Source organism: Lichenostomus cassidix, unplaced genomic scaffold (genome assembly GCF_008360975.1).
Source record: "Lichenostomus cassidix isolate B80296 unplaced genomic scaffold, HeHo_3.0 HiC_scaffold_851, whole genome shotgun sequence".
Taxonomy (NCBI): Eukaryota; Metazoa; Chordata; class Aves; order Passeriformes; family Meliphagidae; genus Lichenostomus; species Lichenostomus cassidix.
Genome location: NW_028147636.1, coordinates 67413 through 92334, shown reverse-complemented (window position 1 = coordinate 92334; position 24922 = coordinate 67413). Strand labels below are relative to the sequence as shown.

The window sequence follows — 24922 nt, the reverse complement described above, 5'->3', positions numbered from 1 at the left end:
GGCGTGTCCCTTACACACTCGTGTGTCCCTTCAGCCTATCCCTCGCACACTCACGTGTCCCTGTCACACCCCCGTGTCCCCAGGGTGTGTCCCTTGCATGCTCGTGTGTCCTCAGGGCGTGTCCCTTGCACACTCACATGTCCCAAGGGCGTGTCCCTTGCACACTCACATGTCCCCAGGGCGTGTCCCTGTCACACCCCCGTGTCCCCGTGTCCCCAGGGCGTGTCCCTTGCACACTCGTGTGCGCAGGCGTCTCCGCCCTTGCCGCGGTTTCGCGGCCGCGGCAGCAGGAAGCGCCTCGAGCGAGGCCTCCGCCTTCCTGCCACCCCCGCGGGGACAGCGCCGGGACCCCCCTGGTGTGTCCCCTTGTCCCCGCCGTGTCCCCGCCGTGTCCCCGCCGTGTCCCCGCGCTGTCCCCGCGCTGTCCCCATGTCCCTGGCGCTCAAGGCCCGGCAGCGGGCGAGGCGCAAGGGCGGCTCCCGGGAGCGCCTCTTCGGCTGTGACCTCCGCGAGCATCTGCAGCGCTCGGGGCAGGACGGTGAGTGCCACCCGCCCACCCCTGAGCCCCCCGGGGCCACCGGGGCCACCACGGCCACCGGGGCCACCGAGGGAAGCGGGCAGGGGGCCCCGGAGGGGACGGGAGGGGGACTTGCGCCACGCGTTGCGTCACCGGAGCTCCAGGAAGCGCCGTGGGCGCCGAGGCTGTGCCGGGATTTGGGGGGTTGGGGCTCCGGGGGGCTGCAGTCCCGGGGGGCTCGGGGCTGGGGGGTTGGGGTTTGTGCCTTGGGATGGGGTGGCTTCGTCCCGGTGGGGTTGGTGGCTTCATCCTTTGGGATTTGGTGGTTTCATCCTTTGGGATTTGGTGGCTTCATCTCTGTGGGGTTGGTGGTGTCATCCTTTAGGATTTGGTGGTTTCATCCTCTGGGATTTGGTGGTTTCATCCTTTGGGATTTGGTGGCTTCATCTCTGGGAATCTGATGGCCTCATCCTGGTGGAGTTGGTGACTCCATCCTCTGGGATTGGGTGGCTTCATCCCAGTGGAGTTGGTGGCTCCATCTTTTGGGATTGGGTGGCTTCATCCTCTGGGATTGGGTGGTTTCATCCTTTCCTATTTGGTGGCTTCATCCTGGAGGACTTGGTGGCTTCATCCCAGTGGAGTTGGTGGCCTCATCCTCTGGAATTTGGTGGCCTCATCCCGGTGGCGTTGGTGGCCCTGTTCCTCAGGATTTGGTGGCTCCATCCTTTGGGAACTGGTGGCCTTATCCTAGTGGAGTTGGTGGTTTCATCCTTTCAAATTTGGTGGCTTCATCCCCATGGAGCTGGTGGCCTCGTCCCTGTGGAATCCCCATGTGGAGTTGGTGGCCTCATCCCTGTGGGGTCTGTGGCCTTGTCCCTGCAGAACTGGTGGCCCCATCCTTGTGGAGTTGGTGGCCCCATCCCTTGGGAGTCAGTGGCCATGTCCCTCTGAAGTTGGTGTCCCCACCCCTGGGGATTCAGTGTCCCCACACCTGTGGGTTTGGTGGCCCAGGACTGGTGCAGGGACCCTGTGGGGACATCAGGGGCGTGGTGGCCGAGGTTGTCCCTGTCCCCCCGGCCCTGGTGGGGCTGGGATCAGGTGGGCAGTGCCGGATCCAGGATTTGGGGTCAGGCTGGAGATGGAGATGCCAGACCTGGGATTTGGGGTCAGGCCCAGGTGGGAGATGCCAGATCCAGGATTTGGGGCCAGGCTCAGGTGGGAAATGCCAGATCCGGGATTTGGGGCCAGGCTCAGGTGAGCGATGCCAGATCTGGCATGTGGGTCCAGGCTCAGGTGGGAGATGCCATTTCCAGGATTCAGGTTTGGGTTCAGGTGGGCAATGCTGGATCTGGGATTTGGGGTCAGGCCCAAGTGGGCGATGCCAGATCTGGGATTCAGGTCCAGGCCCAGGTGGGTGATGCCAGATCCAGGATCTGGGTCCAGGCTCAGGTGAGTGTGGGTGGATTTGGGGTCTGGAGCTGGGTCTGGTGGGCGCTGATGGATCTGGGCTCAGCTGGATGCTGCCGGATCCAGGATCAGATGGACACTGTGGGATCTGGGATCAGCGGGACCTGGTGGGATCCAGGATCAGTGGGACTCCGTGGGATTTAGGACCAGTTGGGCTCAGTGGGATCCGGGTTCAGTGGGATCTGGGCTCATCGGGATCCGGGATCAGCGGGACCCAGTGGGATCCGGGTTTACCGGGATCCGGGATCAGCGGGACCCAGTGGGATCCGGGTTTACCGGGATCCGGGCTCAGTGACACCCGGCGGATCCCGGTGTCCATGGGTCCGTGTCCCGCAGTGCCGCAGGTGCTCCGGAGCTGCACGGAGTTCGTGGAGCAGCACGGGGTGGTCGATGGCATCTACCGCCTGTCCGGGGTGTCCTCCAACATCCAGCGGCTGCGGTGAGCGGGGCGGGGCGGGAGCGGGATCGGAAGCGGGATCGGGAACGGGATCGGGGTGGGAATGGGGCTGGGAGCGGGGCGGGAGTAGGATCGGGATCGGGAATTGGGATCGGGAGTGGGGCGGGAGTGGGATCGGGATCGGGAATTGGGATCGGGAGTGGGGCTGGGAGCGGGGAGGGATCGGGAGCGGTATCGGGAACAGGGCAGGGAGCGGGAAGGGATGGGGTGGGAACGGGAGTGGGAGTGGGATCGGGGCGGGAGCGGGAAGGGATCGGGATCGGGATTCGGAACGGGGCAGGGAACCGGGCGGGAGACGGGTCGGGATCGGGAGCGGTATCGGGAACAGGGCAGGGAGCGGGAAGGGATCGGGAGCGGGAGTGGGATCGGGATGGGGTGGGAACGGGGCAGGGAGCGGGACGGGATCGGGGCGAGTGCGGGAATGGGGCAGCGAACGGGGAGGGATCGGGATCCGGAACAGGGCAGGGAACCGGGAGGGAGACGGGTTGGGATGGGGGTGGGAATGGGACAGGGGGCGGGACGGGAGTGGGATCGGGAGCGGGGCGGGAGTGGGGCGGGATAGGGATGGGAATGGGGATGGGGATGGGGATGGGGATGGGGATGGGGATGGGGATGGGGATGGGATCGGGATCGGGAAGGGGACGGGGCGGGGCTGGGGATAGGGATGGGAACGGGGCGGGATCGGGAGCGGCAGCGGGATTGGGACCGAGTGGGGATCGAGATCGGGATGGGGATGGGGCAGGGATGGGGATAAGAACGTGGCAGGGATCGGGATGGGGACGGAGCGGGGATTGGGATCGGGATCGGGATGGGGCGGAGATGGGAATGGGGACGGAGTGGGGATCGGGATCGAGAGAGGAACCTGGATGGGGTGGGGCTGGGGATCGGCAAGGGGAAGGGGATGGGGAAGGGGATGGGGAAGGGGATGGGGATGGGGATGGGGATGGGGATGGGGATGGGGATGGGGATGGGGCGGGAATGGAGCGGGGACAGGGGTCGGGATTGGGATGGGGACAGGGGTCGGGATGGGGATGAGGACGGGATCGGGACGGGAACGGAGTGGAGATTAGGACTGGGATGGGAAGAGGGCACGGATCGGGATGGGGATGGAAACGGGGCGGGTTCGGGATCGGGATCAGGATCGGGATCGGGACCGGAGGGCACTGGGATGGAGCTGGAGATCGGACAGGATCAACTGGCGGGAAAAGGGGTGGGAGATGGGGACAGGATGGGATCGGTGGGATTGATGGGATGGGATGGGATGGGATGGGATGGGAGCGGACAGGTGGTGACAGGGACGGGGGGATGGGCCACAGAATCCCCTCCAAGTCCCCCTCCCCCTCCCCGTGCGGAGCTGCCTATCCAGCCCCATCCCCCCTCCCCCTCCCCCCGGCCCCTTCCCATCCCCCATCCCCCAGCCCTCTTCCCCTCTCCTTTCCTTCCCTTTTTCCCTCTTTATTGCTTTTGGGGTTTTTCTCACCGTTCCCTTTCCCTCTCCCCGGTTTTGGGTCAGTTTTTCCCTCTTTTGTTTCTTTCCTGGAAGTTTCCCCACCGCTCCTTGGGGAACCCCAGAGCTGCTGGTGTCCCCTGTGCCCGCAGTGTCCCCAGTGTCCCCAACACCCCCAAGGTCCCCAATGCCCCCAACACCCCCACTGTCCCCCTGTCCCATTTGCTGACATGTTCCCATGTCCCCCCCTTGTCCCAATATTCCCATGTCCCCATATGCCTTTTCCCTTTATCCCTGTGTCCCCATATCCCAGATCCCATACCCCATATCCCATACCCCAGTCGCAAATTCCCAATCCCAAATTCCCAATCCCATCTCGCAGTCAGGAGTTCGAGTCCCAGTGTGTCCCGGAGCTGGCACAGGCTGTATCCCATATCCCATATCCCATATCCCATATCCCACACCCCAATCCCAAATCCCATAACCCAATCCCAAACTCCCAATCCCATCTCCCAGGCAGGAGTTCCAGTCCCAGCGAGTCCCTGAGCTGGCATGGGCTGTATCCCATGTCCCATATCCCATATCCCACACCCCAAATCCCAATCCCAAATCCCAAATTCCATACCCCAATCCATCTCGCAGTCAGGAGTTCGAGTCCCAGTGAGTCCCGGAGCTGGCACAGGCTGTGTCCCATATTCCATATCCCATATCCTATATCCCAAACTCCCAATCCCAATCCCATACCCCAATCCATCTCGCAGTCAGGAGTTCGAGTCCCAGCGAGTCCCGGAGCTGGAGTGCATTATATCCCATATCCCACACTCCATATCCCCATGTTTCCATATCCCATATCCCAAATCCCACACCCCAATCCCAAATCCCATACCCCAATCCATCTCGCAGTCAGGAGTTCGAGTCCCAGCGAGTCCCGGAGCTGTCCCGCCCGCTGTACCTGCAGGATGTGCACTGCGTCAGCTCCCTGTGCAAAGCCTACTGCCGCGAGCTGCCCAACCCCCTGCTCACCTACCAGCTCTACGACAAGTTCGCCGTGAGTCCCCTGGTGTCCCCAGAGTGTCCCCAAAGTGTCCCCATCCCCCAAAGTGTCCCCAGAGTGTCCCCAAAGTGTCCCCATCCCCACGGGTGGTCCCATCCTTGCACTGTCCCCATGCTGTTCCCCGCTGTTACCGTGCTGTCCCCACACTGACCCCATGTCCCTAAGCTCTGTCCCCACGCTGTCCCCGTGCTGTCCCTATGTCCCTAAGCTCTGTCCCCACACTGTCCCCACACTGTCCCCGCGCTGTCCCCGTTGTGCCCGCTGTCCCCGCGTTGTCTCCACTGTCTCCGCTGTCCCCACTCTCCCCGCTGTCCCTGCCCTGTCCCCACACTGTCCCCACGCTGTCCCTGCCCTGTCCCCGCTGTCCCCGCGCTGTCCCCGCTGTCACCGCACTGTCCCCACATTGTTCCCATACTGTCCCCACATTGTTCCCGCGCTGTCCCCACTGTCACCTCGCTGTACCTGCACTGTGCCCGCTATCTCGCGCTGTCCCCACTGTCCCCTGCTGTCCCCACTGTCCCCTGCTGTCCCCGCTGTCCCTGCTGTCCCCGCTGTCCCTGCTGTCCCCGCTGTCACCGCGCTATCCCCACTGTCCCTGCCCTGTCCCTGCTGTCCCCGCTGTCACCGCGCTGTCCCCGCTGTCCCTGCCCTGTCCCTGCTGTCCCCGCTGTCCCCGCGCTGTCCCCGCTGTCCCCACTATCCCGCGCTGTCACCGCGCTGTCCCCGCAGGACGCCGTGGCCATCCAGATGGAGGAGGCGCGGCTGGTGAAGATCAAGGAGGTGCTCAAGGAGCTGCCGGCGCCTCACTACAGGTACGGGGCGGGGACACCTGGAGGGGCTTGGGGACATCCCCCGGGCGGTGTCCCCTCCCTCCCGGGCTGGCTGTCGCTGTCGCTGAGCTGTCGCCGCTGTCGCAGGACGCTGGAGTTCCTGATGCGCCACCTGCTGCGCATGGCGGGGCACAGCGGCCGCACCAACATGCACGCGCGGAACTTGGCCATCGTGTGGGCGCCGAACCTGCTGCGGTGAGTGACAGGGACAGTGGCACTGCCACCATGGCGCGGGCAGCACTGGCAGTGTCACCCCTGGCGCTGTCACCCCTGTCATTGTCACCTCTGGCATTGTCACTCCTGGTGCTGCCACCCCTGGCACTGTCACTTCTGGCGCTGTCACCCCTAGCATTGTCACCCCTGGTGCTGTCAGCACTGGCACTGTCACCCCTGGCAGTGGCACCTCTGGCATTGTCACTCCTGGTGCTGTCAGTGCTGGCGCTGTCACCTCTGGCACTATCGCCCCTGTCACCCCTGTCACCCCGTTCCCCTGTCCCCACCATCCCTGATCCCATTCCCCCTGTCCCCATCCCTGTCCCCAACCCTGTCCCCAACCCTGTCCCCAACCCTGTCCCCCATTCCCGATCCCATTCTTCTTTGTCCATCCCTGTCCCTCCATCCCTGATCCCATTCCTCTGTCCCCACCCCAATGCCCCCCACCCTGAGGTGACCCCGCTGTCCCCCCCACCCTGAGGTGACCCCGCTGTCCCCCCCACCCTGAGGTGACCCCGAGATGACCCCACTGTCCCTGCTGTCCCCCAGCTCGAGGTGACCCCACTGTCCCCACCTCTATCTCCCCTGCTCCGACATGACCTCACGTGTCCCTGCTGTCCCCAAACCCCGTGATGACCCCGTTGTCCCCCCCTACCCGCGGTGACCCCGAGGTGACACCCCTGTCCCCTCTGCCCCATGGTGACCCTGCGGTGACCCCGAGGTGACCCTGCTGTCCCCACTGTCTCCCCTGCCCCATGGTGACCCCACTGTCCCCCCCAATCCGAAGTGACCCCACTGTCCCCTCCTCCCTGCGGTGACCCCTCGGTGACACCCCTGTCCCCCCCTGCCCCATGGTGACCCCGAGGTGACCCCGCTGTCCCCGCTGTCCCCAGCTCGAGGGACATCGAGGCCTCGGGGTTCAACGGCACGGCGGCGTTCATGGAGGTTCGAGTGCAATCCATCGTGGTGGAGTTCATCCTCACCCACGTGGAGCAGCTCTTCGGGGACGCCCCGCTGCCAGGTGGGGACATGGGGACATTGAGGGACACTGGGGGTCACAGGGGACACCCCGCTGCCAGGTGGGGACATGGGGATATTGGGGGGCTTGCGGGACACTGCGGGTCACAGGGGACGTCCCGCTGCCAGGTGGGGACATGGGGACATCGGGGACATTGGGGGTGACAGAGGCACACTGCGGGTCACAGGGGACGTCCCGCTGCCAGGTGGGGACACCAGGGACATCAGGGACATTGGGGGACACTGCAGGTCACTGGGGAACACTGGGGATGCCCCGCTGCCAGATGGGGACATTGGGGGACATCTGTGGACACTTCGGGCCACAGGGGCACACTGTGGGTCACAGGGGATGCCCCACTGGCAGGTGGGGACACCAGGGGACATTGTGGGGCCCAGGGGACACAGCAGGTCACTGGGGGGAACTAGGGACACCCTGCTGCCAGATGGGGACACCAGGGACATCAGGGACATTGAGGGGTCACAGGGGACACTGCGGGTCACAGGGGACATTGGGGGTCACAGGGGATGCCCCGCTGCCAGGTGGGGACACGGGGACATGGGGACATCGGGGGGCCTGGGGGACACAGCGGGACACTGGGGACGCCCTGCTGCCAGGTGGGGACACGGGGACATCAGGGGACATTGGAGGTCACAGGGGACACCGACATCCCATTTTGGGGCTCCAGGTGGGGAATCCATCTGGCAATCCCTGATCCTGGGGTGACATTGTCACACCTTCTAGGGTCTCCAGGTGGGGACAGTCCCAGTCATTCCCTGATCCTGGAGTGACACTGTCACACCTTCTGGGGTCTCCAGGTGGGGACAGTCCCCTGTCACACCCTGATCCCGTTTGGGGGTGACACTGACACCTTTTGGGGTCTCCAGGTGGGGACAGTCCCCGTCGCTCGCTGTTCCTGCCCGGGGGGGCTCCGGGGGACAGCAGGACCCCCCCGTTCCACGTGCCGGCCGCGCTGAGCCAGGGCGATGGACCCCCCCAGATGAGACCCTACCACACCATCATCGAGCTCGGCGGGGACAGGTACGGCCACACACCTGGGGACAGGTGACACCGAGGGACAGGGACAGCCAGGACACCTGGGGACACCTGGGGACAGGGACAGGGGACACTCCCACCCCACCCTGGGGACTCCCCAGTCCCAGGTCTGGCTCAGGTGGTCCCACCTGGGGTTGAGCCAGGTGTCCCCAGATGTCCTTCAGGTGTATCCAGGTATCTCCAGGTGTATCCCAGGTATCCCCAGATGTATCCCAAGTGCATCCAGGTGTCCCCAGTTTTATCTCAGGTGTGCCCAGGTGTATGCCAGGTGCCCCCAGATGTCCCCCAGCTGTAGCCAGGTGTCCCCAGATCTTCCCCAGGTGTCCCCAGGTGCATCCCAGGTGTTTCCAGGTGCCCCCAGATGTCCCCCAGCTATATCCCAGCTGTAGCCAGGTGTCCCCAGATCTTCCCCAGGTGTATCCCAGGTGTCCCCAGGTGTATCCAGGTGTGCCCAGGTGTCCCCAGGTGTGCCCAGGTGACTCCCAGGTGTCCCCACAGGCGCAAAGGTTCCCTCAAGGCCAAGAAGTGGAGATCCATCTTCAACCTGGGCCGCTCGGGGCACGAGGCCAAGAGGAAGCTGGGAAAGGCAGAGGAGAAAGGTGGGAATTCCGGGGGATCCCATGGATTGGAGGGATTGCGAGGATTGGGAATTCTTTGATCCCATGGACTGGGGGGGCTGTGTCCCCAAATCCCCCCAATCCCACTTTTCCCACCCCCATTCCCAGAGGAGAAGTGTGGGAAGCTCAGCCTGCGGCCAGCCAAGAGCATGGACTCGCTCAGCTCTGGCCCCTGCGGCCCCTCGGGTAAGGGGAACCTCTGATCCCTTGGGATTGTCCTTCTGATCCTTTGGGAATTGTCCTGATCCTTTGGGATTGTCCCTCTGATCGCTTGGGATTGTCCCTCTGATCCTTTGGGATTGTCCTTCTGATCCTTTGGGATTGTCCTTCTGATCCCTTGGGATTGTCCCTTTGATCCCTTGGGATTGTCCCTCTGATCCTTTGGGATTGTCCTTCTGATCCCTTGGGAATTGTTCCTCCAATCCCTTGAGAATTGTCCCTTTGATCCTTTGGGAATTGTCCCTCTGATCCTTTGGGATTGTCCCTTTGATCCTTTGGGAATTGTCCCTCTGATCCTTTGGGATTGTCCGTCTGATCTTTGGGAATTGTCCTTCTTATCCTTTGGAAATTGTCCCTCTGATCCCTCAGGAATCATCCCTCCGACCCTTGGGATTGTCCCTCCAACCCCTCAGGAATTGTCCCTCTGATCCTTTGGGATTGTCCTTCTGATTCTTTGGGATTGTCCCTCTGATACCTCAGGAATTGTTCCTCCGATCCCTTGGGAATTGTCCCTCCAGCCCCTCAGGAATTGTCCCTTTGATCCCTTGAGATTGTCCTTCTGATCCTTTGGGATTGTCCTTCTGCTCCCTTGGGATTTTCCCTCTGATCCTTTGGGATTGTCCCTCTGATCCTTTGGGATTGTCCCTTTGATCCTTTGGGATTGTCCCTTTGATCCCTCAGGAATTGTCCCTCTGATCCCTTGGGAATCATCCCTCCAACCCTTGGGATGTCCCTCCAACCCCTCAGGAATTGTCCCTCTGATCCTTTGGGATTGTCCTTCTGATCCTTTGGGATTGTCCCTGACCCCAAGGAGGGATTGTTGGGACAGGGCGGGAATGGGGGAAGAGTAGGGATGGGATGGGATGGGATGGGATGGGATGGGATGGGATGGGATGGGATGGGATGGCATTCCAAATCCCCTCCAGACCCTAACCCTTCCCCTAAAGACCCCGGGATCCCAACCCTTCACTGGGCCCCTGGGATCCCCCCAGGACCCCAGGATCTCTCCTGCTCCAGGGACCCCTTGACCCCCAGGATCCCCCATATTCCGGGATACCCCATATCCCAGGATATTCCCCCATATCCCGGGATATCCCCCCATACCCCGAGATATCCCCCCGTTCCCCGTGACCCCCGGGATCCCCCTCACCGTCCCGCCCCGCTCTCCCCGCAGCCCCGGACTCCTCCCGGCTGCTGCCCAAGCTGTCGGTGAAGCTGCGGCCGCAGCGCCAGCAGAGCTCGGACGCTGCCCCGGCGCTCCCGGACCCGCGGCCGGAGCTGGACGAGAGCCTGGAGGAGTCCCTGGAAGGGGCGGCCGAGGCCGAGAGCAGCAGCCAGTCGGAGCCCACCACCCCCAAAGCCCCCCGCGCCGGGCCGGCGGCCGGCGGTCGCTCCCGAGCCGAGAAATGCGCGGGGCTGCACATCTCCGGTCCGTTCTCGGTCACCGTCCCGTTCCACATCACCTCCAACCTGTCCCGCCTCACCCGCGGGCTGCCGTGCCCCGCGCTGGAACGGGAACAGACCCCCGGCAGCCCCCCCGGGCCCGCCCGCGACCCCCGGCCCGGCTCCGGTGAGGCCCCGCTGAGGGACACGGGGATTAGGGGGACACCGGGATCGGGAAACACCGGGACTGGGGAGACACTGGGATCCGGGGGAGAGGGTCGGCGGGACACTGGGATCGCAGTGACACCGGGATCGGGGGGACACCGGGACTGGGACGACAGCAGGATGGGGAGGACAGCGGGATGTGGGGGACAAGGAGATCGGGGGGAACACTGGGGTTAGGGGTACACCGGGATTGGGAGGATGCCGGAATGAGGAGGATGCCGGGATCGGGGGCACACCGGGATTGTGGTGACACCAGGACTGGGATCCGGGGGACAGGATCGGCGGGACACTGGGATCGAGGTGACACCGGGACCGGGAGGATGCCGGGATCGGGGGAATATCAGGATCGGGGTGACACTGAGATAGGGAGGACACCGGGATCAGAGGGACACCGGGATCGGGGGGACACCAGGATTAGGAGAACCCGGGGACCGGGAGGACGCCGGAATGAAGAGGACACCGGGATTTGGGGGGATCTCGGGATCGCGGGGACACCCGGATCGGGGGGACACCGGGATTGGGAGAACCCTGAGACCGGGAGGACACCGAGATCGGGACGATGCTGGAATGAGGACACCGGGACTGGGAAGCACCGGGATCGGGGGGACTCTGGCATTGGGGTGACCCCGGGACCGGGAGGACCCCGGGACAGACCGCTCCCGTTTCCCCGCAGCGGATGCGGAGCACACGCGGCTCTCCCTGGAGCTCCGGGACTCCTTCGCCTTCCTGGATTGCCCCGAGACGTGGCTGGAGGGCGCTGGGGACACCGAGACGGCGGCGTGGAGCCCCGGGAGCGCGGATGAGACCCCCGGGATGGAGGATGGGACCCCCGGGATGGAAGATGAGACCCCCGGGATGGAAGATGAGACCCCCGGGATCGGGGAAGGGTTCCCGGCCGTGGAGGAGGGGATGGAGAGCAGCTTCATGAACGTGAGCTCCTGGTGACATTGCCGGGGAGTGGGGATGTGGGGTGGGATGGGATAATGGGATGGGATGGGATGGGATGAGATGGGATGGGATGGGATGGGATGGGATGGGATGGGATGGGATGGGATGGGATGGGATGGGATGGCATGGGACAGACAGGGTGACACCCATCTGCAGGGTCCCGGGACTCTGTCCCATCCCTGTCCCATCCCTGTCCCAGTCCCTGTCCCAGTCCCTGTCCCAGTCCCTGTCCTTCTCCCATCCCTGTCCCTGTCCTTGTCCCATCCCTGTCCCGTCCCTGTCCCTGTCCCATCCCTGTCCCTGTCCTATCCCTGTGCCTGTCCCATCGCTATCCCATCGCTATCTCATCCCTGTCCCTGTCCCTGTCCCTGTCCCTGTCCCTGTCCCTGTCCCTGTCCCTGTCCCTGTCCCATCCCTGTCCCTGTCCCCATCCCTGTCCCTGTCCCACCGCTGTCCCTGTCCCTGTCCCGGTCCCATCGCTGTCCCTGTCCCTGTCCCTGTCCCTGTCCCTGTCCCTGTCCCATCCCTGTCCCATCGCTGTCCCTGTCCCTCTCCCATCCCTGTCCCATCCCAGTCCCATCCCAGTCCCACCCCTGTACCTGTCCCTCCCCAGCCAGGCGAGCAGTGGCCGGAGCAGCCGGACGCCTTCCTGTCCATCGAGGAGTGCACGGAGCAGGACATGTTCTTCCTGGCTCCGGGCGCCTCCGACCCCGAGTCCGACCCCGACGAGATCTTCCTGAGCGCCCACGACGAGCTCAGCCCGCTGGGGTCTCCCCCAGAGACCCCCGAGGGACCCCCGGGCGGGGGGACAGCCCCAGGGACCCCGGAGAGCCCAGAGATCCCGGAGACCCCCGAGATCCTGGAGATCCGAGAGACCCCAAAGGTCTTGGAGATTGCAGAGATCCCAGAGGCCCCAGAGATCCCAGAAATCCCGGAAATCCCGGAAATCCCACCCCAAACGCCCCTGGAAAAGGGTGGTCCGGGATTTGGGGACCACCCCGAGGACCCCCGAGGGGCAGGGGCTGGAGGGGAGGGGGCTGCGGATGAGGAAAGGGTCGGGGGGCTCCTGGTTCCTGCTGGGGTTGGGGGAGAGGACGGAGCTGGATCCCAACCCCTCACCCCGGCGGAGGGACATTCCCGGGGTTCAGGGGGGTCTCCTCCAGCCCTGTCCCCGGCAGAGACCCCCCGGGACCCTCCAGACCCCCCGACCCCTGACTCTGTCCCCCGGGCTGTCCCAGAAGGAGCTGATGTCACCCCCGGGATCACCCCCACTTCTCCCTCTCACCCCAAAAACCTGGAGCTGATCCAGGACGAGCACCCCGAATTCCCGGAGCCCCCCAGGCCCTCAGAGCCCCCCAAAATCCCAGAGCTGATTCGAGAGGACCACCCAAAATTCCCGGAGCTGATCCAGGACGAACACCCCGAATTCCCGGAGCCCCCCAGGCCCTCGGAGCCCCCCAAAATCCCAGAGCCGATCCATGCTGACCCCCCTAAATCCCTGGAGCCACCCGGACCCCCGGAGCTGGTCCAGGATGAGCCCCCCCGATTCCCAGAGCCCCCCAAATCCCCGGGGCTGATCCAGGATGAGCCCCCCAAATCTCTGGACACCCCCAGACCCCCAGAGCCGGTGTGGGATGAGCCCCCCAAATCTCTGCAGCTGATCCAGGATAATCCCCCCACATTCCCGGAGCCCCCCAAATCCCGGGACACCCCCAAATCCTTGGAGCCGATCCTGGCTGAGCCCCCCAAATCCCGGGACACCCCCAGACCTCTGGAGCCCATTCTGGCTGAATCCCCCAAATCCTGGGACCCCCATGGAACCCCAAAGCCGGTTTGGGATGAGCGCCCCAAATCCTTGGATCTGATCCAGGACAAGCACCCCAAAGCCCTGGAGCTGATTCTGGCTGAACCCCACAAATCCCAGGACACCCCCAGACCCCTGGAACCGATCCAGGACAAATCCCCCAAAACCTGGGACACCCCCAGACCCCTAGAGCCCATCCTGGCTGAGCCCCCCAAATCCTGGGACACCCTCAAATCCCTGGAGCCGATCCTGGCTGAATCCCCCAAATCCCGGGACCCCCCAGGACCCCCAAAGCCCATTTGGGATGAGCGCCCCAAATCCCTGGAGCCCATCCTGGCTGAACCCCCCAAATCCTGGGACACCCCCAAATCCCTAGAGCCGATCAGGGATGAATCCCCCAAATCCTGGGACCCCCATGGAGCCCCAAAGCCCATTTGGGATGAGCGCCCCAGATCTCTGGAGCCAATCCTGGCTGAACCCCCCAAATCCTGGGACACCCCCAAATCCCTAGAGCCGATCAGGGATGAATCCCCCAAATCCCGGGACACCCCCAAATCCCTAGAGACGATCCTGGCTGAATCCCCCAAATCCCGAGACCCCCGTGGAGCCCCAAAGCCGGTTTGGGATGAGCGCCCCAAATCCCTGGAGCCGATCCAGGACGAAACCCCCAAATCCTGGGACACCCCCAGACCCCTAGAGCCGATCAGGGATGAATCCCCCAAATCCTGGGACACCCCAGGACCCCCAAAGCCCATTTGGGATGAGCGCCCCAAATCCCTTGAGCCCATCCAGGACGAAACCCCCAAATCCTGGGACCCCCCTGGACCCCCCAAACTGATCCGGGCCGGGCGCCCCAAATCCCTGGAACCCATCCTGGCTGAATCCCCCAAATCCTGGGACACCCCCAAATCCCTGGAGCCGATTCTAGCTGAATCCCCCAAATCCTGGGACACCCCCAAATCCCTGGAGCCGATTCTAGCTGAATCCCCCAAATCCTGGGACACCCCCAAATCCCTGGAACCCATCTTGGCTGAATCCCCCAAATCCTGGGACACCCCCAAATCCCTGGAGCCGATCCTGGCTGAACCCCCCAAACCCCGAGACCGCCATGGAGCCCCAAAGCCGATTTGGGATGCGCGCCCCAAATCCCTGGAGCCGATTCTAGCTGAACCCCCCAAACCCCAGGACCCCCCCAGCCCCCTAGAGCCCACCCTGGCGGACCCCCCCAGCCCCCAGCACCCCCCCGGCACCCCCAAACCGCGGCGGGCGGCTCGCCCCAAATCTCTGGACCCCAAATGCGTGCGGGCAGCCCCCGGGGCGGTGCTGCTGGCCAGGGCGGTGCCCGTGGTGCCCCCAAAGCCCCACTTCGCCCACCCCCTGCCCGCCACCCCCCGCAGCCCCCCGGGAACACCGCCGGGACCCCCGGGAGGCACGAAACGGGGAGAGAATAATTATAAATAAATATTAGAAATATTAGAAAGAATAGAAATAAGGAAAAGAAGGAAAGCAATAAAAATAAAATGAATAAAAAGGATAAAATATTAAAAATAATAGAAAATTTCAAGCAAGGAAAATAAGAAGATGACAAAATAAAAAGAAAGAAAATATTAAAAAGAGTAAAAATTTTAAAGGAAGAAAAATAACGAAATGACGGAAATAAAAATGAGAAAAGCGAGAAAAATGATGAAAGCAATAAAAATGAAATATTAAAAATGAGAAGAAATTAAAGCAAGAAAAATAATAAAATGACGAAAATAAAAATAATAAAAGCAATAGAAATAATAAAAAATAAAAATAATTTAAAAAATGATAAAAGTAATAAAAAGGAGGTGAGAATTGCAACTCGAGAGATGCTGGGTGGTTCTTTATTCTTTTAATATTAATTTTTAAATTTTGTGTCGTTTTATTCAATTTTTACGTTTATATCATTTAGTTTGATGGTGTTTAACTTAATTTCAGTTTAATTTCAATTAGTTTTTATTTTATATTTATTTTATATTAATTTTGGTATTTTATTTTATTTTTTCTACTTCAATTTTTAACTTTATTTTATTTTGTGTAATTTAATTTTATTTTGTGTCATTTAATTTATTTTGTCTTATTTCAATTGATTTTATTTTTTTAAATTTCATCTTCATTTTCTTCTATTTTCTCTTATTTTTGTATTTATTTTAAAATTTGTTTCATTTATTTTATTTCACCTAATTTAATTTTACTTTGTTTTGCTTAATTTCACTTAATTTTATTTCATCTCATTTTACGTTATTTTACTGAATTCATTTTAATTTTAATTTTATTTCATTTCAATTCGATTAATTCAATTTTATTGCATTACTGATTTTACTCTATTATTTATTTGTTTACCATATGAACATGTTATTTATGTATTATTTTTATTCTATTTTTATAACTTTTTACTTTTTATTTCGGAGTTATTTCTCCAAATCCAGCCCCAAAACGACCCACATTTTTTACTGTTTTTAATTGATAAATTATTGATAACTTGTACAGATTATATGCAAATACACTATTTAAATATAATGCATAAAATTATACAATAACAGAAATAAAAGTGTAAATGCACATAGTTATATATACAAATATTTATATTTGCATTTATTTATATATTTATATAAATAATAAAAATAAAAATACATAAATATTTATTATTTATATATACTATATAAAGAAAAATTATAAAAATATTCATATGTTATGTAAATATAAGTATATATATAAGAATATATAAATGCATATGGTTATATATACATATAAATGGAATTATTTTTATATTTATTTTATATAAATAATAGAATAAAAATAAATATTTATTATATATTATATATAAATAAAAGAATTATATTTTATATAAATATACATATAAAAATAATTAAATATATATAGTTATATATACATATTAATGTAAAATATTTATATTTGTTTTATAGAAATAATAGAATAAAAATAAATATTTATTTATTATTTATATTCAATACATCAATATAAAAATAGAAATATGTATTTTTATTTTATGCATATATATGAAATATATATAAATGCATATACTTATATATATAAATAATTTAAATATTATTTAAGGTACTTGGATATAGCAATACAATTTGTACTCAATTAACAACTGACCTTTAACGAGGGAAAATTGGATTTTTTCAGCCTCTGGATGTTGCTCAGAGCTGGAAAGTGACAAAGAGACAGCAAAAATGGCAATGTTGGGGACATTGGGGACACTGGGGATATTGGGGACATTGGGGATATTGGGGGTATTGGGGACGTTGGGGACACTGGGGATATTGGGGACACTGGGGACATTGGGGACATTGGGGACTTTGGGGACATTGGGGACATTGGGGACACTGGGGATATTGGGGACATTGGGGACATTGGGGGACATTGGGGACATTGGGGATATTGGGGGTATTGGGGACATTGGGGACATTGGGGACATTGGGGACACTGGGAACATTGGGGACTTTGGAGATATTGGAGCCATTGGGGGCACTGGGGACATTAGGGACATTGAGGATATTTGGGACATTTGGGGACATGGGGAATAGTGGGGGACGTAGGAGACATTGAGGATATTAGGGACATTGGGAATATTGGAGCCATTGGGGACATTAGGGACATTGGGATATTGGGACATTTGGGGACATGGGGGATGTTGGGACATTAGGATATTGGGGAAGTGGCACATGGGGACATGAGGATATGGGGACCTTGGGGACATGGGGACATTGGCAGAGTGGGCCATTGGGATATTGGAACACTGATATTGGGGACATTGGGGACATTGGGAAAGTGGCACTTGGGGACATTGGAATATTGTAACACTGGTATTGGGGACATTGGGGAGATGGGGACATGGAGAAATGGGGACATTGGGACACGAGGATGTGGGGACATTGGGACAGGAGGATGTGGGAACGGGGGACACGGGGACATGGGGACCTGGGGACACAGACTGAGGGACAGGAAGGCATGGGGACGTTGGGACAGAGGGACATGGGGACATTGGTGTGTCTGGACATGGAGAAATAGGGACATTGGGGACATGGCAGCAGGAGGACATGGGGATATTGGGACCAAGATACACAGAGACGCAGGGACACTGAGGGGACAGCGGGGGGACACTGAAAAGACACGGAGGGGACACTTAGGGACACTGAGGGGACACTGCTGGGACACTGAGGAGACACTGAGGGGATACTGAGGGACACTGAGGGGACACTGAGGGGACACTGAAGGGACACTGAGGGCATACTGATGCCACACTGAGGGGGCACTAAAGGGACACTAAAGCGACACTGAGGGGACACTGAGGGGACACTGAGGGGATGCTGAGGGGACGCTGAGGGACACTGATGGGACATTAAAGGGACACTGAGGGGACACTAAAGGGACACTAAAGGGACATTAAAGGGACACTGAGGGAACATTGAGGGGACACTAAAGGGACACTAAGGCGCCCAGGCCCACAACAAGCCCAGGCCTTTGTTTACACCGCCGCCATCTTTGCCCCAACATGGCGGCGCCCGCAGCGGCCTCACGGCGGGGGCAGACCGAGCTCTCCGGACGCATCCCCCGAGCCCCTCCGGGACCGCCGGGCCTGGCGGGGATCCCTCACCCCCGGGACAGGACCGGCCTGCCCTCACGGCCCCTTCCCGCCGCGCACCGAGCGCCGCCCGCCCCCGCCATGGCGGCGCCCTCACCCAAGATGGCGGCAGGGGGGAGCGCCCCGCGCCTCGCCGTGTGAGATGGCGCCGCGCGCTAAGATGGCGGCCGGCCGTGAGGGCAGCGCTGCCCAAAGCCAAGATGGCGGCGCGGAGCCGGGCCGGGCCGCGCGAGGGGGGAACTTCCGCCCGCGGCCAAGATGGCGTGTCGGCGGGGCAGTGCGCATGTGCGGGGCCCATGGCGAGACAAGGGGCCGAAGGCGCGCAGGGCCCGAGGCCGAGAGGTGCGGCGGGCCGGGGACAGCGCGGGGGGCGCGGGGACAGGCGACAGCGCGACACCGCCACCGCGGGCAGCGGGGAGCGCGCCGGGCCGCGGCAGGGAGGGCGGGAGGGCGGGGGGGGGCGGGTGACCGCCGTGAGGCGCGGCGGGTGTCGCTGTCACCCCGCGCGGTGTCCCCTCCCGGCGCTGTCCCCTCCCGGCGCTGTCCCCTCCCGGCGCTGTCCCCTCCCCTCCCCGGTAACGAGCGCGGCGTGTGGCGGTGTCACCCCCCCGCGGCCCGGGCCGTCCCCCCCGCTTTGTCACCGCTGCCGTGTCCCTCCCTCCCTCCCTCCCCCGCTGTGTCACCCCCCCGGTGTCACCGGGTGTCACCTCCCCCCCCCCGCCCCGGGTGTGTCCCCACCGGCCTGTCGCTGTCACCCCCTGTGTCCGCCCCGCCCCGCTCTGTCACCCCCTGTGTCGCCTCCCTCCGTGTCCCTCCCCCGCTCTGGCGCTGTCACCCCCCCTCCAGTTTGTCACCCCCTCAGTGTCCCCTGCTCGCTCTGTTTCCCCTTGTCCCCTTTCGTGTGTCACCCTCGGCTCTCTCACCCCGCTCTGTCACTGTCACCCCCTCTTGTCACCCCTCTTTGTGTCACCCCCCCTCCTGTCCCCCTCCCCACACTGTCACTGTCACCCCCCTTTGTGCTTCCCACCCCCCCGCGATGTCGCTCCCCTTCGTGTCCCCTTCCTTGTTTGTCACCTCCCCTTCCTGTCACCCCCTTCCTGTCCCCCCGGCCTGTCACTGTCACCCCCTTCCTGTCCCCCTTGTCACTGTCACCCCGTTCATGTCCCCCATCTGTCACCCCCTCTGCCATGTCCCCCACTCCTGTCACCAGACCCCCCAATCCTGGGAGGTGACAAGGGACATCTCCCCACCCCCAGGGGTGTCCCCAGTGCAGGTGACAGTGGGGACACTGGGAGGGATTACAGCCACACCAGGGTCACCGGGGGGACCCCAAAGTGTCACCCTGTGGGACCTTGTGGATTTTGGGGACAAATTGGGTGGATTTGGGGACAAACTGTGTTGATTTGGGGACAAACTGTGTGGATTTGGGGACATGTTGTCACCTGGCATGGGATGGGGGGCCTGTGGGACACCTGGACATGGTGGCAGTGGCTGGTCACTGGTGTCCCTTGGTGGTGACCAGTGGCCAGTTGGGGTGGCCAGTGTCCCCCTGTGGTGACCAGTGTCCCACTTGTGGCTGGTCACAGTGGCCAGTGTCCTGCTGGGGTGGCTGATGTCCCCCTGTGGTGCCTGGTCACAGTGGCCAGTGTCCCATCATAGTGGTGACTGATGTCCCAGTTGGTCACAGTTGTCACTGTCCCACTGTGGTGGCTGGTGGCCCATGGTGGTGACAGTGGCTGGTCACAGTGGCCAGTGTCCCATCCCGGTGTCCCATCCCAGTGTCCTGTCCCTGTCCTGTCCCCATGTCCCAGTCCCTGTTCCTGTCCCTGACCTGCTGTGACCCCATGGCCCTGGATCCCTGTCCCTGTCCCTCTGTCCCCATCCCTGTCCCTCTGTCCCCATCCCCGTGTCTCTGTTCTGTCCCTGACCCCACCATGTCCCCGTCACTGTCCCCATATCCCTGACCCACTGTGTCCCTGTCCCTGTGTCCCCATATCACTGTCCCCATCCCTGACTGTCCTTGTCCCTAAATCCCTGTCCCCATACTCCTGTGTCCCTGTCCCTGTGTCCCTGTCCCTGTGTCCCTGTCCTGTCCCCATCGCTGTCCTTATCCTGACCCTGTTTCCATGTCCCTGTCCTCACACCTGTGGCCCTGTGGCCCTGTCCCTGTGTCCCTGTCCCATCCCTGTGGCCCTGTCCCTGTGCGCCTGTCCCTGTGTCCACATCCCCATGTCTGTGTCCTGCTATCCCTGTCCCCTGTCCCCATCCCTGTTATCCTGATGTCCCTGTGTCCTGGTGTCCCTGTGTCCCTGTTATCCTGGCATCTCTTTATCCCTGTGTCCCCAGTGTCCCTATATCCCAGTGTCCCGATGTCCCTGACTCCGGTGTCCCTGTATCCCAGAGTTCCTGTGTCCCGTTATCCTGGTGTCCCTGTGTCCCTAATGCCTGTGTCCCTATATCCTGGTGTCCCTGTATCCCAGTGTCCTGATGTCCCTGACCCCGGTGTCCCTGTATCCCAGTGTCCCTATATCCTGATGTCCCTATATCCCAGTGTCCCAATGTCCCTATATCCCAGTGTCCCAATGTCCCTGTATCCCAGTGTCCCTGTGTCCCGTTATCCTGGTGTTCCTATATCCCTGTATCTCTCTGGGTGTCCCATTGTCCCAGTGTCCCTGTGCCCTAATGTCCCTGACCCCGGTGTCCCTATAGTCCTGTGTCCCTATATCCTGGTGTCCCCATATCCCGATGTCCCTGTGTTCCTGTGTCCCTATATCCTGGTGTCCCTGTATCCCGATGTCTTGATGTCCCTGATCCCATGTCCCTGTACCTCAGTGTCCCTAAGTCCTGATGTCCCTGACCCCGGTGTCCCTGTATCCCACTATCCTGGTGTCACAGTGTCCCTGTATCCTTGACCCCCATGCCCCTATATCCTGGTGTCCCAATGTCCCTAATACTGGTGTCCCTGTGTCCCTGTTACCCTGGTGTCCCCATGTCCCTATATCTTGGTGTCCCTGTATCCCTGTTATCCCGATGTCCCCATGTCCCAAATCTTGGTGTCCCGATGTCCCGGTGTCCTGATATTCCTGACCCTGGTGTCTTTATGTCCCTGTGTCCCTATATCCTGGTGTCCCAATGTCCCTAATCCCAGTGTCCCTATATCCTGGTGTCCCTGTATCCCGATGTCTTGATATCCCTGATCCCATGTCCCTGTACCTCAGTGTCCCTATGTCCTGATGTCCCTGACCCCAGTGTCCCTGTATCCCATTATCCTGGTGTCCCTGTGTCCCCGTTATCCTGGCATCTCTGTATCCCTGTGTCCCCATGTCCCTGACCCCAATGTCCCTATATCCCAATATCCCTGTATCCCAGTGTTCCTATATTCCCATATCTCTCTGGGTATCCCCTTATCCTGGTGTCCCTGTGCCCTGACGTCCCTGACCCTGGTGTCCCTATATTCCTGTGTCCCTAATCCCTGTGTCCCTATATCCTGGTGTCCCAATGTCCCTAATGCCTGTGTCGCTATATCCTGGTGCCTCTGTGTCCCGGTGTCCTCATGTCCCTGACCCTAGTGTCCCCATATCCCATTATTCTGGTGTCCCCGTACCCCTGTGTCCTGATGTCCCTGATCCCGGTGTCCCTATGTCCCTGTGTCCCTATATTCTAGTGTCTCTATATCCCCGGATCTTAATGTTCCAGACCCCAGTGTCTCGGTATCCTGGTGTCCCTGTACCCCTGTGTCCTGATGTCCCTGACCCCGGCGTCCCTATATCCCCATGTCCCTGATTCTGTTATCCTGGTGTTCCCATATCCTTGTGTCCTGTTGTCCCTGACCCCAGTGTCCCTATATCCCCATGTCCCTGACCCCTGTGCTGCTATATCTTGGTGTCCCAATGTCCCTAATCCCTGCATCCCATTATCCTGGTGTCTCTATATTCCTGGATCTTAATGTCCCTGACCCCAGTGTTTCAGTATCCCAATGTCCCTATATCCTGGTGTCCTTGTACCCCTGTGTCCTGATGTCCCTGACCCCAGTGTCCCTATATTCCTGTGTCCCTGATCCTGTTATCCTGGTGTCCCACTGTTGCTGTGTTCCTATATCCTGGTGTCCTGTTGTCCCTGACCCCAGTGTCCCTACATCCCCATGTCCCTGACCCCTGTGCCGCTATATCCTGGTGTCCCAATGTCCCTAATCCGTGTCCCTATATCCCAATGTCCCGATGTCCCTGTGTCCCAGTGCCCCTATATCCCGGTGTCTTGATGTCCCTGACCCCGGTGTCCCTGTATTCTTGTGTCCCTGTGTCCCTCTATCCTGTTACCCCAGTGTCCCTGTGTCCTGCTGTCCCTGACCCCACTGTCTCTGTGTCCCCATACGCTGTTATCCTGTTACCCTGGTGTTTCTATATCCTATTATACTGTTATCCCGCTGTCCTTACATCCCGTTATCCTAGTGTCCCTATATCCCGTTATCCCAGTGTCCCTGACCCTGCTGACCCTACTGTCCCTGTGTCCCCGTGTCCCATCATCCCTATGTCCCGTTATCTGGGTGTCCTTATGTCCCCTTGTTCCTATGCTCTGCTGTCCCCATGTCCCTGACCCCGCTGTCCCTGCTGACCCTACTGTCCCTGTGTCCCCATATCCCATTATCCCAGTGTCCTGCTGGCCCTGACCCCACTGTCCCTGTGTCTCGTTATCTGGGTGTCCCTATATCCCCATGTCCCTGACCCCGCTGTCCCCTCTGTCCCCACTGTTGCCATGTCCCTGTCCCCGCTGTCCCTGCTGTCCCCATGTCCCTGACCCCACTGTCCCTGCTGTCCCCGCTGTCCCCATGTCCCTGACCCCACTGTCCCTGCTGTCCCCACTGTCCCCATGTCCCTGACCCCACTGTCCCCGCTGACCCCGTTGTCCCTGCTGTCCCCATGTCCCTGACCTCGCTGTCCCCACTGTCCCCGTTGTCCCCCCTGTCCCCACTGACCCCTCTGTCCCCACTGTCCCCGCTGTCCCTGCTGTCCCCATGTCCCTGACCCCGCTGTCCCCACTGACCCCTCTGTCCCCACTGACCCCACTGTCCCTGCTGACCCCACTGACCCCACTGTCCCCATGTCCCTAACCCCGCTGTCCCCATGTCCCCGCAGGGCTCTGAAGGCCGCGAGGCTCCTCCTCTCCTGCCCCGCTGATGCCCGAGGGAGCCGAGCCATGAAGGGGTGAGTGAGACCCCAAAACTGACCCCAAACTGACCCCAAACTGACCGGGGACCCCAAAACTGACCCCAAAACTGACCCCAAACTGACCCCAAACTGACCGGGGACCCCAAAACTGACCCCAAACTGACCCCAAACTGACCGGGGACCCCAAAACTGAGCCTAAAACTGACCCCAAACTGACCCCAAACTGACCTGGGACCCCAAAACTGACCCCAAAGCTGACCCCAAACTGACCTGGGACCCCAAAAATGACCCCAAACTGACCTGGGACCCCAAAACTGAGCCTAAAACTGACCTGGGACCCCAAAACTGACCCCAAACTGACCCGGGACCCCAAAACTGCCCCAGGGTTGGGGGGAACGGGGGGGATGGTTTGGGGGTCCCAGATTTGGGGTTTGGGGGGCTCGGGGACTCCCCCTGACTGTGGGACCCCCCTGACTGTGGGTACCCCTCCTTTTGGGATCCCCCCCTCATTTGGGATTCCTTTCATTTGGGATCCCCTCATTTTGGACCCCCCCTCATTTTGGGATTCCCCTCATTTTGGGATTTCTCCCCTCATTTTGGGATCCCCTCATTTGGGATCATTTTGGGATTTTTCCCCTCATTTTGGGATCATTTTGGGATTTTTCCCCTCATTTGGGATCATTTTGGGATCCCCAGGCAGCAGAAAGCAGCCGAGACGGAGGAGGGGACGGTGCAGATCCAGGAAGGTGAGGAGAGACCCCCGGAGTGGGGATTTGGGGGATTTGGAGGATTTTTGGGGTCTGGGGAGGGTTATGTGGTGACATTGGGGCATTTTGGGGTTTATGGGGGGAATTATGGGGCTTTATGGGGGATTTGTGGGGTTTTGGGGTCTGTGGGGAATTATGGGGAGATTTGGGGTTTATGGGGGAATTATGGGGAGTTTTGGGGGTTTATGGGGATTTGTGTGGGGTTTGGGGTCTGTGGGGGTTATGGGGTGACATTGAGGGCTTTTGGGGTTTATGGAGGAATTGTGGGGGAATTATGGGGTTTGGGGGATTTATGGGGGGTTTGGGAGCTGGGAATTATGGGGGGCTTTAAGGGGGTGTATGAGGTCAATTCTGGGGGTTTATGGGGGGCTTAGGGGGTATATGGGGCAATATTGGGGGATTTTGGGGGATTTATGGGGGATTATGGGGTGGATTGGGGTCTTTGGGGGAGTTATAAGTGGCTTATAGGTGTTTTGAGAATTTATGGGGAGATTTGGGGGGTTACATGGGTCTGTAGGGGAGGTTGGGGGGAGTTTTGGGGTCTGTGAGGGGTCTATAGGCGATATTGGGGAGTTTTGGGGATTTATGGGGGATTTAAGGGGGTCTTTGGCTGTGTGGGGTCTTCGGGGGATTATGGGGTTGAGGGGGATTGTGGGATCTCAGGGGATTATGGGGTCCCTGGGGGGTTATGGGGGTCCCTGGGGGGTTATGGGGTGTCTGTGGGGTGTTTCTGGGGGGGGATTATGGGACAGTTTTTATGGGATCTGTGGGGGGATTTTGGGGGGGTCTGCTCTGCTGCCCCCTCCCCGCCCCCCATTTTGGGTGCTCTCTCCCCAATTTGGGGTTCCCTTCTCCCCAATCCCATGTCTCACCTCTATTCTGGGAGGCTCCCCCCCCCCAATTTCCCATGTCCCCCTCCCCAATTTCGGGTGCCCCTCCCCAATTTCAGGCTCCCCCTCGCCTATTTTGGGTGCCCCCAACCCAATTTCCCGTGTCCCCCTCCCCAATTTCCTGTCCCTCTCCCCAGTTTCGGGTGTGTCCCCTCCCCAATTTTGAGCACCCTCTCCCCAGTCCCATGTCCCCCCCAGTTCTGAGTGCCCCCTCC

General features: G+C 59.3%; 2 protein-coding genes across 2 annotated transcripts; both read left to right on the top strand.

The window, feature by feature from the left end:
• Positions 1-112: 112 nt before the first annotated feature.
• On the top strand, positions 113-14772 carry ARHGAP30 (Rho GTPase activating protein 30). Its single transcript, XM_085047719.1, has 12 exons — positions 113-538; positions 2321-2423; positions 4792-4936; positions 5672-5754; positions 5860-5967; positions 6879-7006; positions 7888-8041; positions 8555-8655; positions 8782-8859; positions 10067-10462; positions 11174-11430; positions 12062-14772. The coding sequence occupies exons 1-12, from the start codon at positions 430-432 to the stop codon at positions 14711-14713; spliced, it is 4314 nt and encodes a 1437-aa protein (XP_084903845.1). The 5' UTR covers positions 113-429; the 3' UTR covers positions 14714-14772.
• Positions 14773-18032: 3260 nt separating this feature from the next.
• Positions 18033-24911, top strand: LOC146421006 (uncharacterized). Its single transcript, XM_085047776.1, has 4 exons — positions 18033-18227; positions 23018-23086; positions 23747-23815; positions 24845-24911. The coding sequence occupies exons 1-4, from the start codon at positions 18046-18048 to the stop codon at positions 24909-24911; spliced, it is 387 nt and encodes a 128-aa protein (XP_084903902.1). The 5' UTR covers positions 18033-18045.
• The last annotated feature ends 11 nt before the right edge of the window (positions 24912-24922 follow it).

What these genes read in the sequence shown, in the direction of transcription:
- ARHGAP30 (XM_085047719.1), top strand. Translation starts at nt 430, where the DNA reads ATGTCCCTGGCGCTCAAGGCCCGGCAGCGGGCGAGGCGCAAGGGCGGC. An exon ending in GCAGCGCTCGGGGCAGGACG is followed by an intron (nt 539 to 2,320) that starts GTGAGTGCCACC and finishes CGTGTCCCGCAG; the next exon opens with TGCCGCAGGTGCTCCGGAGC. An exon ending in CGGGGACGCCCCGCTGCCAG is followed by an intron (nt 7,007 to 7,887) that starts GTGGGGACATGG and finishes TGGGGTCTCCAG; the next exon opens with GTGGGGACAGTCCCCGTCGC.
- LOC146421006 (XM_085047776.1), top strand. Translation starts at nt 18,046, where the DNA reads ATGGCGGCCGGCCGTGAGGGCAGCGCTGCCCAAAGCCAAGATGGCGGC. An exon ending in GCAGGGCCCGAGGCCGAGAG is followed by an intron (nt 18,228 to 23,017) that starts GTGCGGCGGGCC and finishes ATGTCCCCGCAG; the next exon opens with GGCTCTGAAGGCCGCGAGGC. An exon ending in GGGAGCCGAGCCATGAAGGG is followed by an intron (nt 23,087 to 23,746) that starts GTGAGTGAGACC and finishes TGGGATCCCCAG; the next exon opens with GCAGCAGAAAGCAGCCGAGA.